This window comes from Trematomus bernacchii, unplaced genomic scaffold (genome assembly GCF_902827165.1).
Source record: "Trematomus bernacchii unplaced genomic scaffold, fTreBer1.1, whole genome shotgun sequence".
NCBI classification, from domain to species: domain Eukaryota; kingdom Metazoa; phylum Chordata; class Actinopteri; order Perciformes; family Nototheniidae; genus Trematomus; species Trematomus bernacchii.
Window position 1 is genome coordinate 1117592 of NW_022987580.1, and position 24148 is coordinate 1141739.

The window sequence follows — 24148 nt, forward strand, 5'->3', positions numbered from 1 at the left end:
ACTGAAGCTTCAGAAAATCACAAGTAGGTTTTTTTTACTGACATAAGAGAATAATTTACAGTAGCTTAACAATGATTAAAGGAAGAACATGTGAAATAGTAGTAACTGCAATTAACCAGAGAGTAGGAACACAGTAAAAGGAGTCACTAAAATATCATTAAAAAAAACAGGCATTCTCTAATGCCTGTTTGCAGTTGAGTCAAATAGAAGATGTGGCTGCATTTTGAGAATGTACTACGACTAAAACTTGAATTAAATACAAAATAAATAGTATTCCTCTGGTCAGATTGTGCTCCCTTAGCTTTGCTTACAGGACAATAATTGTATGCTGTAAATCACGTCATGCTGCCTTCACTCCCCCTCTCCTCCGTCTCTCCTCTACAGAGCCTTTTAATCCAATTAGTAGTGCCACCGACAGTTATGTATATGTACATGAATTAGAATTGAGCAGCTAGACATCCTCCCCTCGGGGGCAGATTGGACATTTCTGTTCCCGGTCAAAATCTTTTTTAGCTTTTGTTAACCGTAGACCTTATTTCAGGCTAACAACCAAAACATATTCAGAAAACCATTGACTTACGAGGGAACAGGAAGCAGAACATTCCTAAGTCATTTAGATGTTTTAGAACTCATTGTCTCTCTCCACTTTTTTCAGATATGGTCAATTTTAAAAACTGGTTTTCTCCAGTGAATGGGGAAAACAACTTTTTCCCAACCCTCCTGACACATGCATGATATTAGCAAAGCTGCTTTTCCTTGACTTTACTGGAGGAAACCAGTTTTAAAAATAGAACATATGGTCTCTTTTGTACAGTGGCCGACAGGTGCCAACAGACAACAACAGCCCTCAACATGTCCATTAGGAGAAACGTGCTGCTTCAGAAACATCTTCATGTGTTTTGGCACATTTGTTTTTTTGTATTTGCATCGTTTATTGATCTGCAGTGCGTTTCTCCTCAAGGGAAATGGCCGTTGTAGCGCGTTACACCCATTGACCACCCTACTGTTGCTCCAACATCTTGCATGTGTCTGGAGGTGTGAAAGTAGTTTTTTCCTTTACTTCACTGTAAAGTAAACCAGTTTTAAAAGTGGATCCTATCTGGAAAAAAACAGAGAGCAATCGACATATTTCTTGTAGTCAGAGGTCGCAGTGCTTCTTTAGTTGACCTGACACTTCCCCCCCCCCCCTCCCCCTGTTTGCTGTGTATGCCGATCAATAGAAGAGGAGACTCGGGAGGAGGGAGGCAGGGTGAGGGAGGCAGCCGTTAAACACAAGGAGTGTTATCCATGTGTGCACAGAGGCTCTTTAAACACACACAAACACGTGCACACACACACCAGCACACAGCTCAGATTAATGGCTAAATCAATCCCACGCATACACTGTTTGCTTGTCACCCTGTATGCTTTTCTTTTATAACACAGGTTCAATTTCGCAAGCTAGTGAAGCTCGATCAGCAGAATATGAATTCAGCAAGGTCGTTGGTTCCTCTCTAAAGAAGGAAAGCCTCCCGACCGCAGGACGTCCCTCTGATATTGCAATGTCAATAGTCCCCGTCCAATGCATTACAACGTACAGCTGTCAATACATCAGCTGTTTAGAGCGGCTCGTTACAGAGACCTTCCTCTGACTCCTGTTGTCCTCTCAGGGAACGACACCATGGATTTTACATAAGATATTATTATATTTATCCCGAATGAAATTGTTGTGCCAGTTACAAAAATACAATAAACACAGCAGCATCTGATTCAAGCCCTCTGGAGGCAGCAGATGCATGAAGAGGGATTTAAAAAAGCATTGTGATTTGTTTTATTTAATCAGAATACTTATTTATCCCAGAGGGAAATCAGGTTTGTGATATTTTTAAGAATGAAATTGAAAATGAAAAATAAAATAAACGACAGTAAAAATATTTGTGAATCAGTAACAATGTGGAATACACTTTTTTTTTTTTAAGTGGACCTATCATGCTATATTGGACACATACTGTATATTGTAGGGTCATACCTATACAAAACATGTCTGTGAAGTTTTTTGTTTAAAATACCAAACAGATCCCCCGTTGCAGCCCTGTTAGAGAAATGCGGATTTTGGGTCCTTAGCTTGAAAAAAGAAAAGAAAAGAGGAGGCGGAGCTAATGCCTGATCAGAATTCTACCGGAGATAAAGTTAAAGGTGGGGTAGGTAAGTTTGAGAAACCAGCTCGAGATCGCTAGAATTTGAAAATACACAGCCGGAGAAAATCTGCCACTTCCTCACAGAGCCCCTCCTCCAACACACACGAACGCGCACATGACCAATGAGGGCACGAGATAAGTTTGTGCACAGATGGAAGGCTGACAGGCAGGTAGGCCATCCAGTTATTTTAGCCGGGCCGGCTCAGATGATTGGTCGTGCTTTTTACAGTACTACGGCTTCCACAGATGATATTTATTATGTATTTGTTGTCAAAGCACTTCAGATATTCATTGATATCGGGATGTTAAGAGCATTCCATGGAATATAACAACAAGTGTATCTCGAGCCGGTTTCTCAAACTTACCTACCCCACCTTTAAATTCAGCTTTGATAAAACGCCATCCTGTTCTAAACCACATCAAGGATTATTTCTGAAACAGTATGGAGCTCAAATGCTTTTTCTCTTGTGTGTTTATTACAAGGTGAGTTCCTTTTTTTATTTCCTGCTTTTTAAACACACGTGCTCTCCAGTACAGGTTTGCTCTGAGTGTTAGCGAGGCTAGCTAATGTGAACAAAGACGAGATTGCGTCCAAAACACGTCAGGCATTGTTTCTGATAGCAACTCTCTGTGGGTCCGCCATCCGAAATTACGTAATATCGGCAGCAAATCTGGATCAGCTCCGTTGTTCCCCCGTTTTTTAAAGATGTGGGTACGGAGAAAAAGAGAGGGGGTTTTATTTTCTGACGCTGCGTGAGTTCCCCGACGCACCGGGGACACATGTTTATGTATAAAGGACATCACAAAGTGCATTTTGCATGATAGGTCCCCTTTAAATGATTTGATGTGTCTTAATATAAGAAAGATCAAATCAAGTTATTGAAGACATTTGCAATATGAAGATAAAAAAATATATAAATTGAAATATCAAAAGTTTTGAGAGAATCCGTTTTTTATTTAATCGGATACAGAATTTGAATATTTTATTTATCCTTGGGGAATTAGGTGTTTGACATTTGCTCGATTTTAGAATAAAATAAAAAATGACTGATAAAATAAACAAGTCAAAGAAGTCGTGGTAATATTTAACATTTCAACACATTTTACTACAATATGTTCCACTTCCTTTATCTCTTCCTCTTCCTCCTTCCCTTCTTCTTCATAATTGATTAATAGAAGGTGCACGTATTTTTCCTTAAGGTTATCTCAGGCTAAATGCGTGCGTCAAGTTAAAAAAGTACTATGATTAATTGTTCTTAAATTAAATCAGGGTCTGGAAGTTTTTAATAACAGTTTTGGTTAATCAACCTCAGCCGGATATTTACAGTATGGGGTAATATTAAATATTCATACTTTGATTAGCCAACCTAATATGTAATTTCTCAACAACGCACAGTCAATGTATAATGATTTAATGATTTGTCCTAATTTCATAATTGTAAAATAATAAACGACCCGGATTTAAATGAGTCAGTTAGCCCTACAGCCAATCAGAGAGCAGCATTAGAACAAAGTGAAACTTCTTACAAAGTCATTTATGTCTGTAAATGAGTATTAAAGGGTTTGATTTTGTGAAATAAATTAGAAAAAGCCAGTTTTATTTGTTGTTTAAATCAAGAGGAACTCAATTGTTGAAAGCACATATTGTATTAAAGAAAAATAGGGACTTAATCACAAAAATAACAAAATAAAAGGGGATTGTCTTGCTTGCATCCTTGTTACGATAACTAAATATACACTGATAATTTAATCACTTACAAAGGGTTATTATTTGTTCCGCACCTCTAAAGGTTACAATGACGGGTTTTAGCTGTGATAGCAAGGACACTAATCTTAAAACAAGAATGAATTAAAATTCTAAAAAGCAATTTGGTTCAATTTTTTATTAAAAAAAATAAGTAGAAAGTACAAATAAAAATCAGAAAAGAATATGTTAACAACACTTTTTTTCAGTTGCTATTTAAGGAAATAAGGACTTAATTACAGTAAAAAATGACAGAATCAAAGGGGATCGTTTGGCATGCATCTTTGTAACGATAACCAAATATACACTAATAGATGTTTAATCACTTACAATGGTTTAGTATTTTTCCTGCACCTTCAAAAGATTACAATAATGGATTCTAAACTGTGATGGCAATGAGACTATACCTGAAAAATAATGAGTTTATAGACTAAAAAAAAAGCAATTTTGTACTTTTTTAATCAAGAAAATACATACAAATACATATATTGGCTGTGCACTCTCACACTTCTCCGTCTTCAGTAGCTTTTCACTCGTCTCGCCCCCCTGCTGTGTGTCAGGAGACGATGATGCTGAGATTTCTGCAGCTTGCTGACACGACAGAATATCGACACCACTAGCTGCACATTTACAACCCTGCAGAATAATACACAGCAGCTCTTCTCCATGTTTCCACCTGCACGACTTCCTGTTAGAGAGCTGACTCCCACAATATACAGCATCCATCGCTATTGTGCTTTGACGTTAAACACGTCAGTAAACAACCCACTGGTGAGTTTAAAAACAGAGGCTGCTAACAAGTGTCTAAATGAGACGACTAAATGTTATCACGCCCAACATTAGCCTCCTTTAGCTTAGCGGTGGTGACGTGAAGTCATGTGACCGTGCTGTAGTTCCTTTATAGCCTAATGTTAATAAGGTGGTGTTGATATGTGGAGATGATCCTGTTGTTGTTGTATTGTTAGCGGGGATGGAGACACAGCTTTGCTTAAAGCAGACTCTTGATATGTTGGAGGACAGAAAGATGCTGCAGTGCCTCACCCTCCCTCCCCCTCTTCTCTGATTTCCTCTCCTCCGCCACCCCCTCCGACCCCAGTAAAGACTCATCTCGCTTTTGTTTACCTGGCAAGAGACGTAGATCACCTCCTCCCCCTTTCTCCCCCTTTCTCTTCCTGAAAGATATTTCCAAAAGAGTGAGCCCAGACCACAGCTGCCTCTCTGACGCATTAATCACTTGGCTGCCGCCCCCTTCACACACACACACACACACACACACACACACACACACACACACACACACACACACACACACACACACACACACACACACACACACACACACACACACACTAAGCATCTCCCCGCCACTCAAGTGTTCTCCACTCTTTACACCCTCTCCCTCCATCCAGCCATGGCTCCCACATGACCCTCCATTTTCCTCGTCATTAGCGACACCAACCAGCATCCTCTCCTCTCCTCTGTTTACTTCTCAGATTCTTTATTTAAATATATTTGAATCTCCACCACCTCCCCTCTGCCTCCTCTGAGCCGAGTGCAGAAGAGGCGGGAGGAAAGCTTGCTCGCTGCTTTAGATGTTCATTTACAGGAAATCAAATGGAAAGTGATGCACCTGCTTTATGTAAGTGCATTGTGGGAGAAGAGTGGAGGATGTTACGCATCCTGACAGGGAAACCAGCTCGATGAGGCCGAGTCATCATCACGCTGATATGAACCCCTGCAGGGTTAAAGCAATATGATTATTTTTCCGGTTAAAGACATTCTGAAACATTACAGCTGCACTGATGAATATAGACATTGCTAGACTACTATAGAGACAGATATTATCCTCCTGTAATTCACTTGATTAAGTCTGGTAGCTGGAACTCTATGTGAATCCTTATATTTCCATGTGTGTACAGGACCGGTTTGTAGCATTGCAGCTACAGATGAGGCCCCGCCCACTTTACAGTGAAAATAAAGAATCAGTGCTTAGCTGATAACATTGTTTTATTATGACTAAAAGCGGCTGTGAAGTGTATTGCATCATCATTTAGTTTACGTTGTGTCTGAAACCAGAGCCCAGTCTGCTCTGATTGGTTAGCTGGCCGGCTCTGTTGTGATTGGTCGACTGCTTAGAGATGTCCCGCCCCTTAGCCTACAATGTGTTGGAGCGCTAGCCAATAGGAGTGCGAGTGTTACATAGTGATGTCACTTTGTTTGGAAAGTAAACAAAGGAGTCCAATGGAGGCGTTTCAGGGGGGGGGCGGGGTGCTGGGAGAGAAACTCCCTCCATAGGGGACACAGGGATTTTAGCCTTTGCAGACCCTTTACATGCACTAAAACCAATGAGACACACTACAGACACATTTTACCATGGAGAGCCTACTTAACATACTGCATCACAGTGCGGTGCGCCAGCTGCACTGAGGCCGACAGGATGAGGCTCCAGAGAGTTGTAAAAGCAGCACAGAGGATCCTCGGCTGCCCTCTCCCCTCCCTGATGGACATGTACACCTCCCGCTGCCTCAGAAGAGCCACAAACATGGTTAAGGACAGTTCACACCCCGGCGTGCATCTGTTCAACCTGCTGCCCTCCGGCAGGCGCTACAGGTGGATACAATCCAAAACAAACAGACTCAAAGACAGTTTTTTCCCAAGAGCCATCATTGCTCGTAACACCTGAAGGTCATACCTCTTAATCATCCTGCATTTGAAATAAATGTGACTCTGTATATATATACATATATATCATTACTACTATTATTATTATTATCAATACATACCTACTGTTATTATTTATTACATTATAGATTTTATTTGTATACCCCTGGAAATAATTACTGCACTTTATTCCTTATTCCTAATGCTGCGTTCACACCGGACGCGATGCAATGTTTGGGGGCGGCGCGATTACATGTAAAGTCAATGCAGAGACGCGGGCAGACACGAATTCGCTCCGACGGTGCGCATGAAGCGGTGGACGCGGCGCGAATCACGCGATTGAGGCGATTGAACGGTGCCGAGTTCAATTTTTTCAACTCGAGCGTCAAATTCACGTGACGCGTTCTCGCGGAAGCCAATCAGCGGTGAGGATCTCAGCCGCCGTCACTGACGTTCAACCAGACAACATCAGCCGTTAGCTGTTAGCTGTTAGCACTCAGAGCTCACAGCTCCTCATATCTGTTCAGAAACTAGACAAAAGTTAAACAAGTACAAACCACAGACTGTCTGTGTCATGGTGAATACAGTCGCTGCTTTATTTATGTCTGTAGGCCGTTGTTGTGAGTGTGGACGGTCGGAGCATATACTGCGTTAGCTTAGCCTGGTCGATCCGATCTTCATTCAGAAAACAAGCATTTTAAAAGGTGTTTCGCTGCCGTCTGTCTGCAGACTTGTCAAAGCATTAATTCATGGTTGTTACTAACCGGTATCAGTATGTTGTTACTTCGGCATCATTTAGAAACGTGTATTACAATTTAATCACGGTAAAATATGTTCATGTTGTTGTAGTTGTAGCCCCCGAGCCAGCGCGTCTTGTTTGAATGATGCGAGTAAACACAGCTGGCAGCCGCGGTGAAACTCCAGCGATTAGAGCGAAGCGAATATTCGCATCGCGTCCGGTGTGAACGCAGCATAAGTATGTATGCTGCGTGTATTTGTTGTCTTATGTTGTGATGTTTTTTGTTTTGATGGCACCTTTTGAAAGGGAGAAGCATTTATTTATCTCATTGTACATGTATAATGACATTAAACGATTCTATTCTATTCTATTCTACAGGAAAGGGAAAAACCCCCAAAAGAGTAATAGGGCGTCTTTAAATATACTCGTCTTATTTTTGTGAGGTTTTTGTAAATATTCCTGGATCCCAATGGATGAGCACAGATGTATTATTTTAAAGCAATATTTTCTAAATAAAAGTAGCAATTTCTTATAAAAATGTACTGAGCAAATGACTTTTGCCAAGGTATTAACTTATTTCCAAGCCTTTGAATTAAAACCCACATCTGTAATTTACTCCATGTATTTTATGAGTCAGGTGTTACTTTCTCATTTAAAGTTGTGAGGAACAAACCGTCAAAAAAAAGTCATAATAAAGATTAAGAACAGGGATGCTCAAAATACAGATTGAAGTAGAATATTTTTAAATTGTAAGTTGACAATCAATATAGTTCAGATTTTTTGTAATTGTCAAATGTTAACTGCTCTTATTGGCCGCTTTCAGATACCATATGCTGACTTAAAATGACAGAGTGCACACACTAGGGTTAGAACAACTCAAATGAACCCCTCCCATACAGAATCTGACACCCCTAATTTATGGCAGCTCTTATTTTGACGTTACCTCATAGAATTCTATAATAACGTGTTAAATTCTTCATTCAGCATCCATGTATTAACATGTTTGCAACAACACTCTCAAATACAGTTTTCTCAAATCAACAGCTGTTGTATATTTATCAATAATTACTCTAAAACTGAACAAACACAGCATTACGTCGATCAACATATGACATAACCTGGCTTTTTTATTTCCATGTTATATTATTATAAACACTACAAATTGGAATACACTTCACAAAGCTGTAAAACCTTCATCCTTTTGTGTTTACTGGCATTGTTGAGATTTGCTTTGCACTCATTACGCTCAGCGAGAGATAAAGGCGTTTTGTGCAGCATACAGCCGCGGCGCTAGCACAAAAGCCTCTTACATGCTCGCTGCAAGCATGTAACACATAAAGCTGTAACACCACATAGCGCTCTTCACACCCCGGTCTTACATAATGTGGCACAAATCCACCAGCACCAGTGGGAGAGGCGCAGAGTGTGTGAGTGGTGGAGGTGGGGCCTATACATGAAACACACACACACACACACACACACACACACACACACACACACACACACACACACACACACACACAAATCTACAGACTTACTCCAAACTGCCAAATATATTAACACACTCTCATATACTCTTTGACTCGATGTTGGCCTAGTAGAACAATAAGCAGCAGACTTTTACTTTTTTATCATTTCTACTGGATCTCAGATCTGCGCATGCGCCACACGGGTCGGGGATCGACCAACCGGCTCTCACTGCTCTGCTGTCTGTTAACGTTGTTCAGAGTGGTGGGGGCGGGGAGGGAGCGGATCCACAGCTTGAGCAGCTGTCAACTCAACATTGTAAATAACCAGCCAAGAACCATCGCCGGTTCATCTTGTTTTTGGCGTGAGAATAGTTTGGGCAGCGTGAGAGCGTGAGATTGAGAGTGTGTCACACGCCAGATGCGTGAGATTTGGCAACCCTGGCTTTAGTTCCTTTATAGCCCAACATTAGCCACCTTTAGCTTAGCGGTGGTGACGTGAAGTCTTGTGACATTTAACATTAGCTTTTTACAAAATCATAATACTGTTAAAGGTGGGGTAGGTAATTTTGGAGAAACCGGCTCGAGTGCGCTAGAATTTGAAAATACACAGCCGGACAAAATCTGCCACTTCCTCACAGAGCCCCTCCTCCAACACACACGAACGCGCACATGACCAATGAGGGCACGAGATAAGTTTGTGCACAGATGGAAGGCTGACAGGCAGGTAGGCCATCCAGTTATTTTAGCCGGGCCGGCTCAGATGATTGGTCGTGCTTTTCACAGTACTACAGCTTCCACTGATGATATTTATTAATGTATTTTTGGTCAAAGCACTTCAGATATTCATTGCTATCTGGATGTTAAGAGCATTCCATGGAATATAACAACAAGTGTATCTCGAGCCGGTTTCTCAAACTTACCTACCCCACCTTTAACATGTGGAGATTGTCCTGCTGAACACAATGTATACATATTATAAATGTTTGCCAAATATGGTGTAAAAAATCCCATTGGCTTTTTCTTGAGGGAACCAGGACAATGGAGAAGCTAATTCATGGCCCGGCAAACAAAAACATTACTCATTACTGCACCACTTAATGTTACATAATGCAAAGTAATCTAATCTAAAGCCACAATACTTGTAGGACTTTGGGCTGTCAATACCGCTACAAATATTGGATGCATTTCCATTATATTAATTATAATGATTAATCCTGCAACCTTTTGTTTGGCGCCATCATCTAATCAACCATTGTTGTTTGCCTAATTCATGTCTGTCTTCATGCCCATTATCAAAGAAAGCTTTGCTCCGTGACCCCCGGCGCTAGAATGGAAGTCTTCCTCTAGTTGTCAGTATTGGATGGAGACTATTTCATAACCAGTTAAAAAACATTTGTAGTGACTACTAGATACACTAGAGTGTGTTTTCACAGTTTTATATATAAATATACCAGCCGTAACGGTGACCCCTCTGAGTCTCTGTGAGTGTTTCTGTGACACTTTAAAAGCAAGGCAATGTATTAGAGATTCCCTCAGATGCTTTATCTTACATTTGAAGGAATCTCAAAGGAGGTTTTCTGCTATCACCAGCTTTAGCTTTGGTCTATTATGCATTACCGGGCTGAATAATGCAAAGTCACAGTGGAAAGGCTCTTCATTACTACTTTACAGCAACAAACATTGGTAGATGTAAGACTTCTATTGGCTGATGTATAACTTATTCTCTGAAGGTGCGTCATGGCAGCATTTGGTATTCCCTTGAAGTCTCAATTCCTTCGTGTTGGAGTGTGAGTCACAGAAGCCATAGGGAGAAAAGAACATAATAAATAACAGTATTCATGAACTGTGTTCATATCATCTTTGAAAAAACATTGTTTATCTCATTTAAAAAATATGTTAAATGACATAATACTGTATTGGTAACACTATGAAAACTGATGAAACATGAGGTCTGAGCATTTATTCAAAACATAATGTTCCAGTCGACAACAAACCCTTAAAAAACGTCAAGGCCATGCCAGTGTGAACATATTCAATCACCTCGGTAATGGCTCCATTGTTGGTAGGATTAATTTACTCCACTCAGGATTATGAATTTTAAAAACGGCAGCTGTTTATTTTCAGTTAATGACAAAATGCTAAGCAGTCATGATGCATTGTAATGTGCCACCCACCAGGGCTCTATAAAACTGCTCTGTAAAACTGCTAAACGCATTAAAAGGTACACAAAACATCAATAATGGAACAAAACAAATGTGTGAGCAACTCTGTAGTTCCAAGGTATAAATCTTTAACAAGTCAAACTAATGGAAAATAGATAAAATGCTGTTTTGATGCCTTCAGTTGTTAATGTTATGTGCAGGGCAAACATACAGGCCCTGCAGGCTGCAATATCTTCCCTTATTTTATTAGCAACACATAAAACATGACCTTTTCTCTTAGACATTACACACCCATTTATCTTATCTGATTTTGAGTAATAGGTTGTACAGTACTAGCATGCTTTGTTGCTGTAGTATATATTAATAAAGGGCACTGAATGTCTACTAGACACACAATGAGGGACAAATGGTGGACCAATGGGATCATCTTTCATAAATTCTGTCTGTCACATGTCTGAGCTTCCCTTCTCTAAACACAGATGAACCAAAGCGCCTCCTTTAAATCCTCACCATGAGGGATTGTACTGTTTGAAGTGGTCAGGCCATACAAGGATCTTGACCTTTTCTCTTCTGCCTCCAGCTGTCAGTCGGCTGTGCTAACACGGCGAGAGGCTGCAGTGAAGGGTTGTTCTGTGGAGAGATTGTAGTTGAAATGATAGGCATCTCATGCATTAAAGAATATTTTAAATACAGAACTTGGGTCAGGGTTAGGTATAAGGTTGAAAACAAGAAGAAAAAGGAATAACCTCACATCACTCCAGAATGATATTTGATGAATGTGATTGTGATGTAATCCAAATGTGGTGCCTTAAGCTTCTTTCTCTGATATACAGTAGCTGTCATTCACTTCCATTATAGCTCAAATGTGTTGGATGTAACTTGGGAATGCACAGTGGTAAAAGTAAAAGTTGGTGTCCAAAATAGTCTCCCTCATCTACTTATGTGTATCAAGTTTGGTGTTTTTAGAAGCTTCCTTTCATATAGCTGCCATTGACTCCCATTGAAAAAGGACTTCTATTATAGCAAAAATGGTTTCGATGTAACTTGGGAATGCATAGTGTTACCAGTATGAAAGTTGGTGTCCAAAATAATCTCCCCAAACTGCTTATGTGTAGCCAGTTTGGTGTTTTTAGATGCTTCCTTTCATATAGCTGTCATTGACTCCCATTGAAAAAGGGTTAGAGGTTTAGGGTTGATAACAAGACTTCCATTATAGCAAAAATGGCTGATCTTAATATAACTCAGTAACGCAAAGTGCTACAGATATCAAGGTTGGGGTCCAAAACTGTTTCATACTGATGCGTATGTGTAGCAAGTCTGGTGTTTCTAGCGGCTTCCTTTCATATAGCAGTCCTTGACTCCCATTGTGAAAATATTAGGGTTAGGGTTTTGCCTTCTGTAATCTTTATTCATTTACATAATCACTTGTTCAGTGCTTGTGCATATATTTGGGTTATCTGAAGTGTCTACCACCAACAAACTGAAATGAACTGCGTCATTACATTGCATTCATTATTATGGTAAAGAATCCCCAGATATGTAATAAGGCTGTCTTCATACACTTGTTCAGAAAGATTACTCAGAAATCCACTCCTAGCCGTCAGCACAGAGACACACAATCAGACGTCCTCACACACATCTATAAAGCCTGCAATCAGACAGTACTGACTGCAATCAGACTCTGGCAAAACACACACACACACACACACACACACATCGGCGTTCTGGCCTATCATACAAAGGTTTGTTTTTTTATCAGCAGGGGCCACACTAACACAAAAGGAGAAAATGATTGTACGCTGCTCAATAAGCATGCACTCAGAAACACATGTTCCTCCAAATGTCAAAGGAAAATTAATATGTATGGATTAGTTGTCGCAAGCAGAGCAGCGAGAGAATGGCACATGAATGTTAAGTATTGAAATCAAGAAATGTCCCATAGTGTGTAAGATTGCTATACGTTGCATCATGCGTCTGATTGAGACATGTTATGAATAAATGCACCAGAGCTAATACAACATGTAACACAGTGCTATTACTGCTAATATCACCACAGGGAGAGCTGTAGTACATCCAAAAGATACATTGATATTCTGATGTTTGGATTCATATTTAATATTTCCAGCAACTCTTTTATCCTCGAATTCTTTGTTATTTCCTAGAATATACAAATCAAGTGAATGACAGTCTGACAGGAGGTTTGATTTTCTGATGAAAGCCTTCCTCACTGTCATGGCGGCCATCTGTTTGTTCCAACTTACCATGCATACATTTCTTATTGAATCAAATGGGAACATGCTGCTGTTAGGACAGGAAAAGGGAACATGGTGGGAAGGGGTGTCGTTTCTTCCGATGCATCGTTAGGGAAATCGGGCCTCGGGCTAGCTTTGTACGCCGCGGTGTGGAGTGTCATCGTCTGACAACTTTAATCTAGTTTAGACTTTTTGACATGTATGGCCGAGGGCTGAAATAGAGCCTCCTTTTCACCGCCATGGGCCAAATGTGCCACTGGCCGTTGAAAACAGTCGGAAATACCAGAAGTGTACAACACTGACTAACTGGAAAAAAAATACTCTGTGACAATTTGAACTTATTCATTTGTATTTGTCAACGTATGCTGTCAGGGACCGACTAGTGAGGCAACAAGAACTCAGCAGTTGTTTAAAGAAACTGGGTTTGTGGTTTAATTGTCAAAAAAATCAGCTCCTATTGAATTTTTTCCTAATCGCTATTACTTAAGCTCGTCATGGAGTAAGCACATGTTGACGTTCGGGGATTATAAAGTTGGCCATCTGTCAGTATTATTGGAAAGTTACCTCAAATAAATGCTAATTGTAACAATGTGATATGCATAATACATCATTCCTTCCGATAATATGGCTAATTTTATAATCCCCGGTCCCAGCTGTGCGCTTCACTTTTCAGTTTCTCCTGGTTTTACCTTTGTATTTGTTACACATCATATATTCTTTACTACATCTTCATAGTTTTCCGAAGTATATCGTCCTATGTTGACTTGTGTATCACCTTTTTTTTCACTATTGGTTTCATGTTCATGGGGTGGCTGTGGCTCAGTGGATAGTGTGCTGGACTTCGAATCAGGGGATAGCAAGTTCGAGTCCCACTGCAGTCAGCATGTCGTTGTGTCCCTGAGACACTTCACCCCAAAGTGCTCCTGGGGGGATTGTCCTCAGTAATAAGTATGTAAGTCGCTTTGGATAAAAGCGTCTAACAAATGACATGTAATGTAATGTTATCTTAGTACGACGTGATAATGAACTTATTACCTAGGACTTCTAACTGCCAAGAGTTGTTTTCTGGTCTAGATTGATGCAGATGATCCTAATATTCCCACCTTCTTGGCCAGGATATTGGAAAGTTGTGAACGTCAAAGCTTCTAAGAGATGATGCATTAGACATTTACCTCCACATTTTTTGATGGCACTCTTTATTGGTTTGTAAATGACATGCTGTACGTTGGATATTCTACCTTTCTAATCCGTCTGCAGTTCTCTTTATATTCTCCGGTGACAGTGACTTTGCATTTGTGTGACTCATTTGTGATGGAAACATGCAAATTAAGTGGTAGATTTAAACATTTAGAGCAAATGCATTACGCGCAGCTCAGACTAGCAATTATATATTACTCCCACCATCTCTGAGGTGTTATTATCATAATGTCTGTTTCAGTGATGTATGTGCTGTTGTCACGCTGCGGGCAGGACTGTCAGCTGTAAGTGAACGTGTCTCAGTGAGAGGGGTTTTGTTTGAAGGCAGTGTATTGTTAGAGCTGTCCTCCTGCCCCTCACTCTGTAAACCTGATGCTCCAAACACACATTTCATGAGCTGTCTCTCGTAAAAAAAAAGGTTTATAAGAAGCTTCCAGAAAGCCCTCACTGGTTCTGAAGAAGTAAAGACAGACGTTTGTATTTAAAGGTCCCATGTCATGCTTTTCCGGTTATCACCCGTCCCCTTGTGTTATGAAGCTTCTGCATGTAAACGGTCTGCAGAGTCCCAAACCCTCAAAGTACACCCTGTAGAGAGTAAAGCTCTAACACAGAGAAGACCTGTCTCTGCTGCCCCAGAACGCCTCGTTGGAGGTTTCTCTTTTTCCATTGTTTGCTTCCTGGTTCTGTGACGTGTGAACACCCAGATCAACAACAAATGACCGGATTGGCCCAAATGGACCAATCCTTGGAGCCCCTCACACACCAGGATCCCTTGGCTAACTAACAGGGAGTCCCATTGACTTGCATAGAGCTCCCTGAACGCTGGTAATAGACGAGTTGGGATGGTGGAGAGATGCTCTCTGCAGACCCATTCTCACAGCGTTAGAAACCTCTTACTCAATATCAAGCCACACTTATTGTTTTTACTTCGGCTGTGAGTGTTTGTGTGCTCAGGATGAGTTTCGCTTGTTCTCGCTGTATCGCCGACCCGGAAGCCTGTCCGCTCCTCGCAGCAACGAGCCTTGCAACGTCCTGACCAATCAGAGCACACTGGGCTCACAGGGAGGGAGGGGGGGGCAGGAGCTCCAACAAGCCGTGTAGGACAGAGAGTGAATACACACACTATACAGAGATGCTGTTTGAGAAACCAATGTGAGTTTGGAACATTGAACAATATAAATCTATTCTAGTAGACCTCAACTATGGAATTATGATCAGTAGAAATGGCCATGACATTTAAAACACAGCTTCACCTTGTATTTGACAAAGTCCTAATGCAGGTGTTACCAGAAGATAGGATAACAAATAAAGAAGCACTTGATATTCAAGACATGCTGAGCCATTAGATGTCAGAAACGTATAGGTTAACCTTTAAATAAGAATAGATTTACTCCTTCTTATAACACGCCTTTATTAGCTTTCCTTTGACAAATGTTTGCACCTTCAAAATGGTTGCTTCTCTAAAAGCTATATATACTTAACTTTTAATAAAAGGAATCACCTGACCCAGTTATGGCTGCATAAGTATTAATAATGACCTTAAACAGCAGAATCAATCAGAAGTAATTGTTATGTTAATGTGGCCCTTCATAATTGTCAGCCTTATCACAATTACCAGTAATTCAGCAACAAACTGTAACTAAAGATTAAATGCAATGTTTAATTAAGTCTGCAGTTTATTTCTAACAAAACATTTAGACATCACTGATTTGGATCACATAACTTTCAATAATATACATAATTATAATACAAATGTGTTGAAACCAATGGATGGATGGCAAAATAAATGGTAAAATAGCCTTTATTCAATAGCCTTTACAGACCATTTACATGAACTAAAACATATAGAACACACAACAGGAGAGGGAACACCCCAAAAAGCATTAAAGGGCCTTTTTAATAATCTCCCATGGTAAAATAACAAATATAGTAAATGGGCTTTAACACGTAAAACCACTTTATGGTCTTTAAATGCAAAACAATCTTTGTTTGGTTCCCCATTTAGGCCCCGGCTCCACGGGAACGCATACGGTAAGACGCATCGGAGTAACGCAAACGCAAACGCCAAAAAGCTTCCGCCCACACGCAATATACACCGGATTGTGTCAAGCTCCACGAGACGGCTCCGTTTACATCCAACCTGCTCCAAAAGCTGCAGTACATATGCCGAGCCTGTACGTGGAGCTGTAACTTCCTCCACAAAAGCAGCGAAGAAGAATGGTTGTCATGGCTGCACTTCTGTTTATTCTCCTTGGTGGGGGCCGAGGGATCCGCGCAGAGTTTTTCGCCGGTCAATGTGTGTTAAAGTTTAAATCTTCATGCTTCCTCATGCAGCAGCTGATCCAGTAATGATGACTCGACAGTAAAAATAAACATATTTATAACTAGTTTAGTTTGAGAGGTAATTAAAATAGCTAAGGGTGGTGATCTGACTTGAAGTGTGTGTTTTGCTCCCGCTGCTTCACAGCAGGAGGAGCTGCGCGTGTCTCCGTCCTGTCAGATTAGACTTCACTCGCGTTTATGTCCATATCGAGAGAAAGATAAATAATCTGAATTCAGTGTGCAGTGTACTTTGAGGCGGGGGTGAGCAGCAGGGGGGGGGGGAGGCGGGGCTATTGCGTCGTCATTATCAGAAACGGATGACCGTATAGGCGACCCCACGGCCCCGTTGGACCCCCCAGAGCGCTCCGTTCCCAGATCTATCCACCTTTGGACCCGTTGTCGTTTGCAGGGTCCGTTTCTACCGTTCCGTTATGGCGTCGTCTAGCTTAAAGGGCTATACGCAAGAGAAATATGCGGATTCAACCCGTTTTTGTTACCGTGGAGCCGAGGCCTTAATCTTATTCAATAGACAGAATAAGTTAAGGTTGACCAATAAAACACATTTTCCAGGAACAAGCTTTGCCCCCATTTAAATCCCTTTGGTTTCCACCGTGGCACTCAGACACATTGAGACCTTTGTTGCAAAAAATACTGTTTGAAATGTTAAAAAAAAGCTTCAAACAGCGTTCGCCCACCCTGGTGTCAGAAGTGCTTTTTCTTCACAGTGTCCTAGGTGTCCGTGGCACATGGTTGTTGTTGGCCATTAATTAGCGTGAAGCCCCCCCCCCCCCCCCGCTCCCCGGACCATCTTCCAGCGTGTCAGAGTTGTTTATTTCGCACAACGGGAACAATTAAGCCTCTGACAGGGCGTTTGAAGTCCTTGGTACTTCCTCCAAACACAACTTAGCACCCAGCTTGTAACCTTCAGCCGCTGCCTTGAAATGCATTTTGTAGTATGTTAGCGTATTATCATAACCAGATGCCCACCCTGCCGCCTACCTCTCAACGAGGCTTGAATATTAAATACCAGGTTCATTTATTTCGCCACCCGGGGATGCTCATTTGAATCTGGTTTGTTAAGCTGTCTCTCCTTATCTGTCAGATCTCACGATGCTCTTCCTCCCCCCCCCCCCCCCTCATCCTCCTTGTCTCCTAAATGGCAGGGATATTTAGGTGCTTGACAACTGAGGAATGCAAATTAAGAGTCGATGTTCCCTGCGTTTTCTTTTTTTTCTCCAACCCCTCTCCACCTAACCACCACCCCCCCCCCCCCCCCCCCGTGCCGGTCCTTTAACCTCTTTGAGAAGAATTTATTTGTGATGCTATTTTCGTAGCTATGTAGGAGGGAAGTATAACAGGGAATTAAAAAGACGTCATTTGTGGATTTTCTCTCAGCCTCAGCCAAAGCATCTTGCTGTTATCTAATGTACTCTAAACATTAGCAGTTTAAACTTCATGTTTCTTAACTTTTATCTTAAATTAAGTGAAAAAAGTAGTTGACTGGAACCTTTCCGACCTTAATATTTAATGATAACTGGGATATATGATTAGGTTTGACACTGGTGCAATGTATGTACATCGGCTATTACGGAGCGTCCACACAGCAGCGTTAAAAGAATCTTGGAGGTGGGCGTATCTGAAGCTTGGGGATTTTTTGCGAGCAAGGCACCAACAACCAATCACATGAATCTCCCGCCCCCGACATACGAAGCAAAAAAGCCCGAAGTAAACTGGATATAAACTCCCCAAACAGGCGAAAAGCTACCACTGTCCCTGCCACCTCCCTCCATGCCTGGCTCCTCCGGTTTGTATCCCGGTAGGTAAATAGGGACTGGTCATAAAGCACCGGGTGATTCCCTACCGCTCATTTCTCCTCCATGTTTTGGAATATGAGGAAATGACCTGCGGTATGTCTCTCCCAGCATACACGCCGTTTGATTGGCTAGCGCTTGAACTGTCAGATTTGCATACACGGGATTTGATTGGCTGACGCTTCCACCTCAGCTTCAAAAGTTGAACATTGCTCAACTTTTGAATCCTGAAAATCTCCGCTTTGCTTCCCACAATGCAGTTCGGCGAAAAGTGAGGCAAAGTGACGTCACCCCATTCAAAGTGAATGGGCAGAAGCGTTAGAAGATTTTTTTAACGCTGCTGTGTGGACGGGCCGTTAGAGACTAAATGTACCATCTAATACCAGAACCAGCTTTTCAATGCTGCTGTTAGATAACCCAGTGTCCGCCTCAAAATTCCTCAATTCGACATATGTGGGGAGCCAGGCACACTTTTGTCATTTTATCCTGGGTAATGTATCATTGTGTGCCCTAAGGAGCATATAGATGTTTTATAATTTGCCTTTTCTTGCCTACGGTAGTTTGATAACATCTATGAACAGCTGGCTGACATACCTAACACTCTTTTGTCTGATCGAGATTTAGCAACAGCTCAAGACTTTATGTAAAACATGCCATTGTTAGTACGATTATGGCAAGATTCGGCCTTGGTGGAGGTCTGTGCTTTCTCATTTCTGATACTATCAGTGAGATATATTGTTGCTGCTTAGTGTGTATTTGGTGAGATGTGGACAAGCTGCTGGGCAGAATAGTGGTATTTGTACACACCTCTACTTATACAGTATTCGAAATGGCAAGTTTTACATTCTCCAGTGTGCTTTTTCCTGGGTGCCGTTAAAATGCAGTTAGGTTTGGGTTATCCAGTCGTCATATCCTGTTTAGTTTGAGGGTCATTAAGTGGTTTTACATTACGAGGTTATAAAAGTTCTGCAAGTCAGTGTTGTTTTGTCTGTAGGCCTCGTAAAAACTTTCACCTATGCCCTGATTTTTCTATCCCTGTGCATCCAATCATCTCCACCAAGTGTCCAAAACAATACTGCAAGATGCATCCACAAATATGACATGCCAACAAAAAAAATAGGTCTGTGTCCACGTAGCCTACAGCTAGTGTGTATCTCCCGAAGAAAATATGCTGCTGGGGGCCGATATAAGTACCCTCTCCCCTGTGAAGCGATCATTTCTAATAAACCACTCAAGGTTTACCACCAACCACAACAATGTCTGCGACCCCAAAGCAAAGTCTGAGATGTTATTACTGTAGTTTTTCAAATCAGAGTAGAATACAGCTCGAGAGAATCCATTTTTCATTCTTCAGCCGGCGAGATATTGTTTGTGAAACAAGGAAGTGGAGCAATCTGAGCGGCAGCTGATGACCGAGGACGGCCGTGACCGATTCCTCTTGTTTATTTCTGTTTATTCCGATGGACACGCTTTTAATAGAGCTGATCCACCAGCTGCTTCCACTCATTAAATGTTATATTGCACCGAAACAATGAAATAAAAGAAACTGTAGAAATAATTATTTATCTCTCTTTGCTTCTTGTGTAATAATGCTTGTATAACCTGAACCTTGAAAGGCATATTCAGGCAAAATACATCTTTCTTTTCAGGACAAACTAGGCAATCAGTATAAGTAGGCCACAAGGATTTCACATTAAAGTCGAGATGATATAAAAAAAAACCTTTCAGATCAGATTCCTGGTCATATTGTGCACCTTTGCCCAATGTAAACCAAACATATACATTCCTTGTATTTTAAGTTGAAATCTAATGATCTTTTCTTCCTACAAAACTAAATATGAAGTGTACACTGTTCATATATTTATATTACTCTGGAATACATTACAATACAATATACAATACACTTTTCCTAGGACTTTTACTTGCTTTTTCCACTCTTTCCTCACTTGTCTTCCTCATTGCGTATCATTTCAGTTTCCATTCCTCTATCCTGGTTTCTTTTTCAAACGTGAAATCATTAGAAATCCATCTTCACGTTTATGTTCTTAAAGTGCCTTTTCTTTTCCTTTATTCTCTCACACACCTGTGTTAATCTCCATCCTCTTGTCTTATTCTGTTCAGTGGTGAGTCAGAACCTGGTGACGGACAATGTGTCGGTGGTGGAGGGCGAGATGGCCATCATCAGCTGTCGAGTGAAGAACAACGACGACTCCGTTATCCAGCTGCTCAACCCCAACAGACAGACCATCTACTTCAGGGATGTGAGACGTGAGTACCAGACTACATACACTACTGTCCTCATGTTTATGAAGGATCTTTACCCATATTAAACCAGGACATGTTGAAATCAGCTATCTTGACCTAGCATAAACAGCAGCGAGTGGACCAAAATCAAAGAGACAAGAACTTTTCAACAGAAATTGCCTTTATTGTCGGCTGCCAGAATGCTATACAAGGTAAAACAGAACAGAAGTTACTGATATATAACATACAAGAAAAAAAACGATGGTAAAGAGGTGGAAGTAAAAAGAGCGGGACAGAAAATCAAAAAAGGCGGGAAACGCACAAAGACAGGAAGTAAAAACAAACATCACACTGATAGACAGATTAACTGGGATCATAACAGTGATAACCTCAAGAAGACAAGACAGAAATACATAAATGTGCCATAGAGACCAATTATCTTGGTTTCAGGTGTTTTTTAAGCTATTTTTACCCAGTTTAGTCTGTGCACTTGGAACAACTATGAAATCTTGTGATCTAAGAATATAACTGCATCCAGATTTTGGTGCCATCAAAGTGCAAATGAAAGTTTACCCATAATGCCTTTGTTAATGGAGAAGTATCAATGAATGAATAAGTGAACATTTAGTTGTGATACGCAGCATCTAGCATGTGCAAACAATGTGAAGATGCATTCATTAACAGCTGATCATTGTAATCAAGAACAGATAAAAACGTAGGAGTTTTCTACTTGCCTCAAAGGACTTATTTCAGAGATAATTCCCAAACTCCAGCCTCTTGTTTCTTAACAAGATTGTCAACCTGAGGTTTAAAACAAAAGCAGTCATCAAGCCAAACACCGAGGTATTCTTAAGTGTGCTTTTAGATTAAAGTCATTTTATTGTGTTTTCCAAGTCGAGGAAAGCAGCCATTTATATGCATGTTTCATTTGAAGCTGTCACTAAAACAGCCAATTTCCATTTGAATTTCTCTTTCTTTGTTTTTGCAACTGGCATTTAAGTGTGTATTGTGGAAGAAAATGAGATACCAACTTATAATAGGCCGGTGGGACTGTTGTTTTCTGTTTTTGTTTGGCCTTGTTAGAAGTTTTGTTTTGTGGTCAGATGTTAAAAATTCAGGGTCAGGGTTGGTCCTGCTACAAAAAAATTATACTATTTTAAATAATTAAAAATGTATGTGGTTAAAGCTTAATTGGCTTTCTGGTGTGAGTTCATGGCTAGCTAATCATTACAGTACATGTCATTTGTTTGACGCTTTTATCCAAAGCGTACATACATTGAGTCCTGTGGACAATCCCCACAGCAGCACTTTGGGGTGAAGTGTCTCAGGGACACAATGACATGCTGACTGCAGTGGGACTCGAACTTGCTACCCCCTGATTTGAAGTCCAGCACTCTATCCACTTAGCCACAGCCCCCATCTTGAAATATTGTCTGAAAGCCCCCTTTAAACAAGAGGTTTTATCATTTACCCATTTTGCCATAAACAGCATCAGAACGAGGAAAGCTTTCACAACAAAACTTCAAAATAAAAGTCCAAAGGATTATTTTATTTTGAACTAACATCATGCTGTCAGGGTGACTCTAGGCAGACATACATCTATATTCTCAGAACATTGTAAGAAGAGGTATTTGCCCATGAAATAAATGGTGACTTGCATGGTATAAGAGAGTGGTGCAATGAGGATTTTCCATTGGATTTTTCCATTGGATTTTGGATTATTTCAGAAAATAAACTCTGTGGCAAACACACTTTTATGCTACTCGGAAATATTAAAGCATAAATACAATCAGCATACGTTAGGCTATAGATGAATTACAGCTCAGTCACATGACTTCACGTCACCACCGCTAAGCTAAAGGTGGCTAATGTTGGGCTATAAAGGAACTACAGCACGGTCACATGACTTCACGTCACCACCGCTAAGCTATAGGTGGCTAATGTTGGGCTATAAAGGAACTACAGCACGGTCACATGACTTCACGTCACCACCGCTAAGCTAAAGGTGGCTATTGTTGGGCTATAAAGGAACTACAGCACGGTCACATGACTTCACGTCACCACCGCTAAGCTAAAGGTGGCTAATGTTGGGCTATAAAGGAACTACAGCACGGTCACATGACTTCACGTCACCACCGCTAAGCTAAAGGAGGCTAATGTTGGGCTATAAAGGAACTACAGCACGGTCACATGACTTCACGTCACCTCCGCTAAGCTAAAGGTGGCTAATGTTGGGCTATAAAGGAACTACAGCACGGTCACATGACTTCACGTCACCACCGCTAAGCTAAAGGCGGCTAATGTTGGGCTATAAAGGAACTACAGCACGGTCACATGACTTCACGTCACCTCCGCTAAGCTAAAGGTGGCTAATGTTGGGCTATAAAGGAACTACAGCACGGTCACATGACTTCACGTCACCACCGCTAAGCTAAAGGCGGCTAATGTTGGGCCTGATGGCGTTTAGTCGTCGACACTTGTTAGCAACAGACCTTATTTCAGGCTTATAACCACAAACACATTCAGAAAACCGTTGACAAGGGAACAGGAAGTGCTGAAATGATGACTCATACCACAATCAGCTCTTAAAATACCTTACTTTACCAAATGTCAGATTACCTTGCTAAACTTCATATAAAGTTTGGATGAGCTGTTTGTGAGAACTTTGTCTGAAATATATCATCTTAGAGTTGTTATGAGGCTGTCAGAATATAAAGTGTCACGGCTCTGATGTAAATCACTCATCACTGTCCATGTGATTGATTTGGTTTGTGTTTAATTAAAGTCTGCAGCCAGCTGATGTGATCAGATGACACAGATATCAATCCCTGTGAGGAATTTATTCATGTCACTTTCACTGGTTGATGTTGCAGGCAGTCGTAAAATTAGAAAGACATTTGACGTATCATTTACATTTGGTAAAAATAAAAAAAAGCTGATAAATGACATCACATATCATTAGTTAGAGTTTAACCCAATCAAAGCTGGCAGTGAAGCTGTTTAACATTGATTAATATTCTTGCACATTCAGGGATCTGCATTAAGTTTGACCCACATGTCTACGGCAGGATTAACACAGAAAGAGGCTAATACAGTCCGAAAAAACACGGCTCGCTTTCAGCACGTCTGCTTCAATAAAAACAGCTTGTTCTGTATCCCCTAAACATTTAATGACCTGCTGTGTTTATTCTTATCCTGCCCAATTATCATGTCACAGCTCTAATTAGCTCCGTTCAGCCGGACACACTCTCTGCTTGTCAGGTTTAAATTTCTTTAATTATGTTTTGTAAGCCCCCGAGTGTACAGTGCGGAGGATAACAATATATATAACCACTGCTTTATGTTGTCAGGTTAGATCCTATGACTCAAC

The 24148-nt window shown here is 40.9% G+C and overlaps 1 protein-coding gene across 5 annotated transcripts in view; it reads left to right on the forward strand.

Annotated features, from left to right (window-relative positions):
• Window positions 1-24148, forward strand: part of LOC117479889 (cell adhesion molecule 1-like) — a 480032-nt gene that overhangs the window by 343504 nt on the left and 112380 nt on the right. For all 5 annotated transcript variants that reach the window (XM_034126999.1, XM_034127001.1, XM_034127002.1 and 2 more), the window contains one exon: window positions 20656-20802. In XM_034126999.1, coding sequence (XP_033982890.1) covers window positions 20656-20802 — 147 coding nt within the window. The remainder of the gene's footprint in view (window positions 1-20655; window positions 20803-24148) is intronic.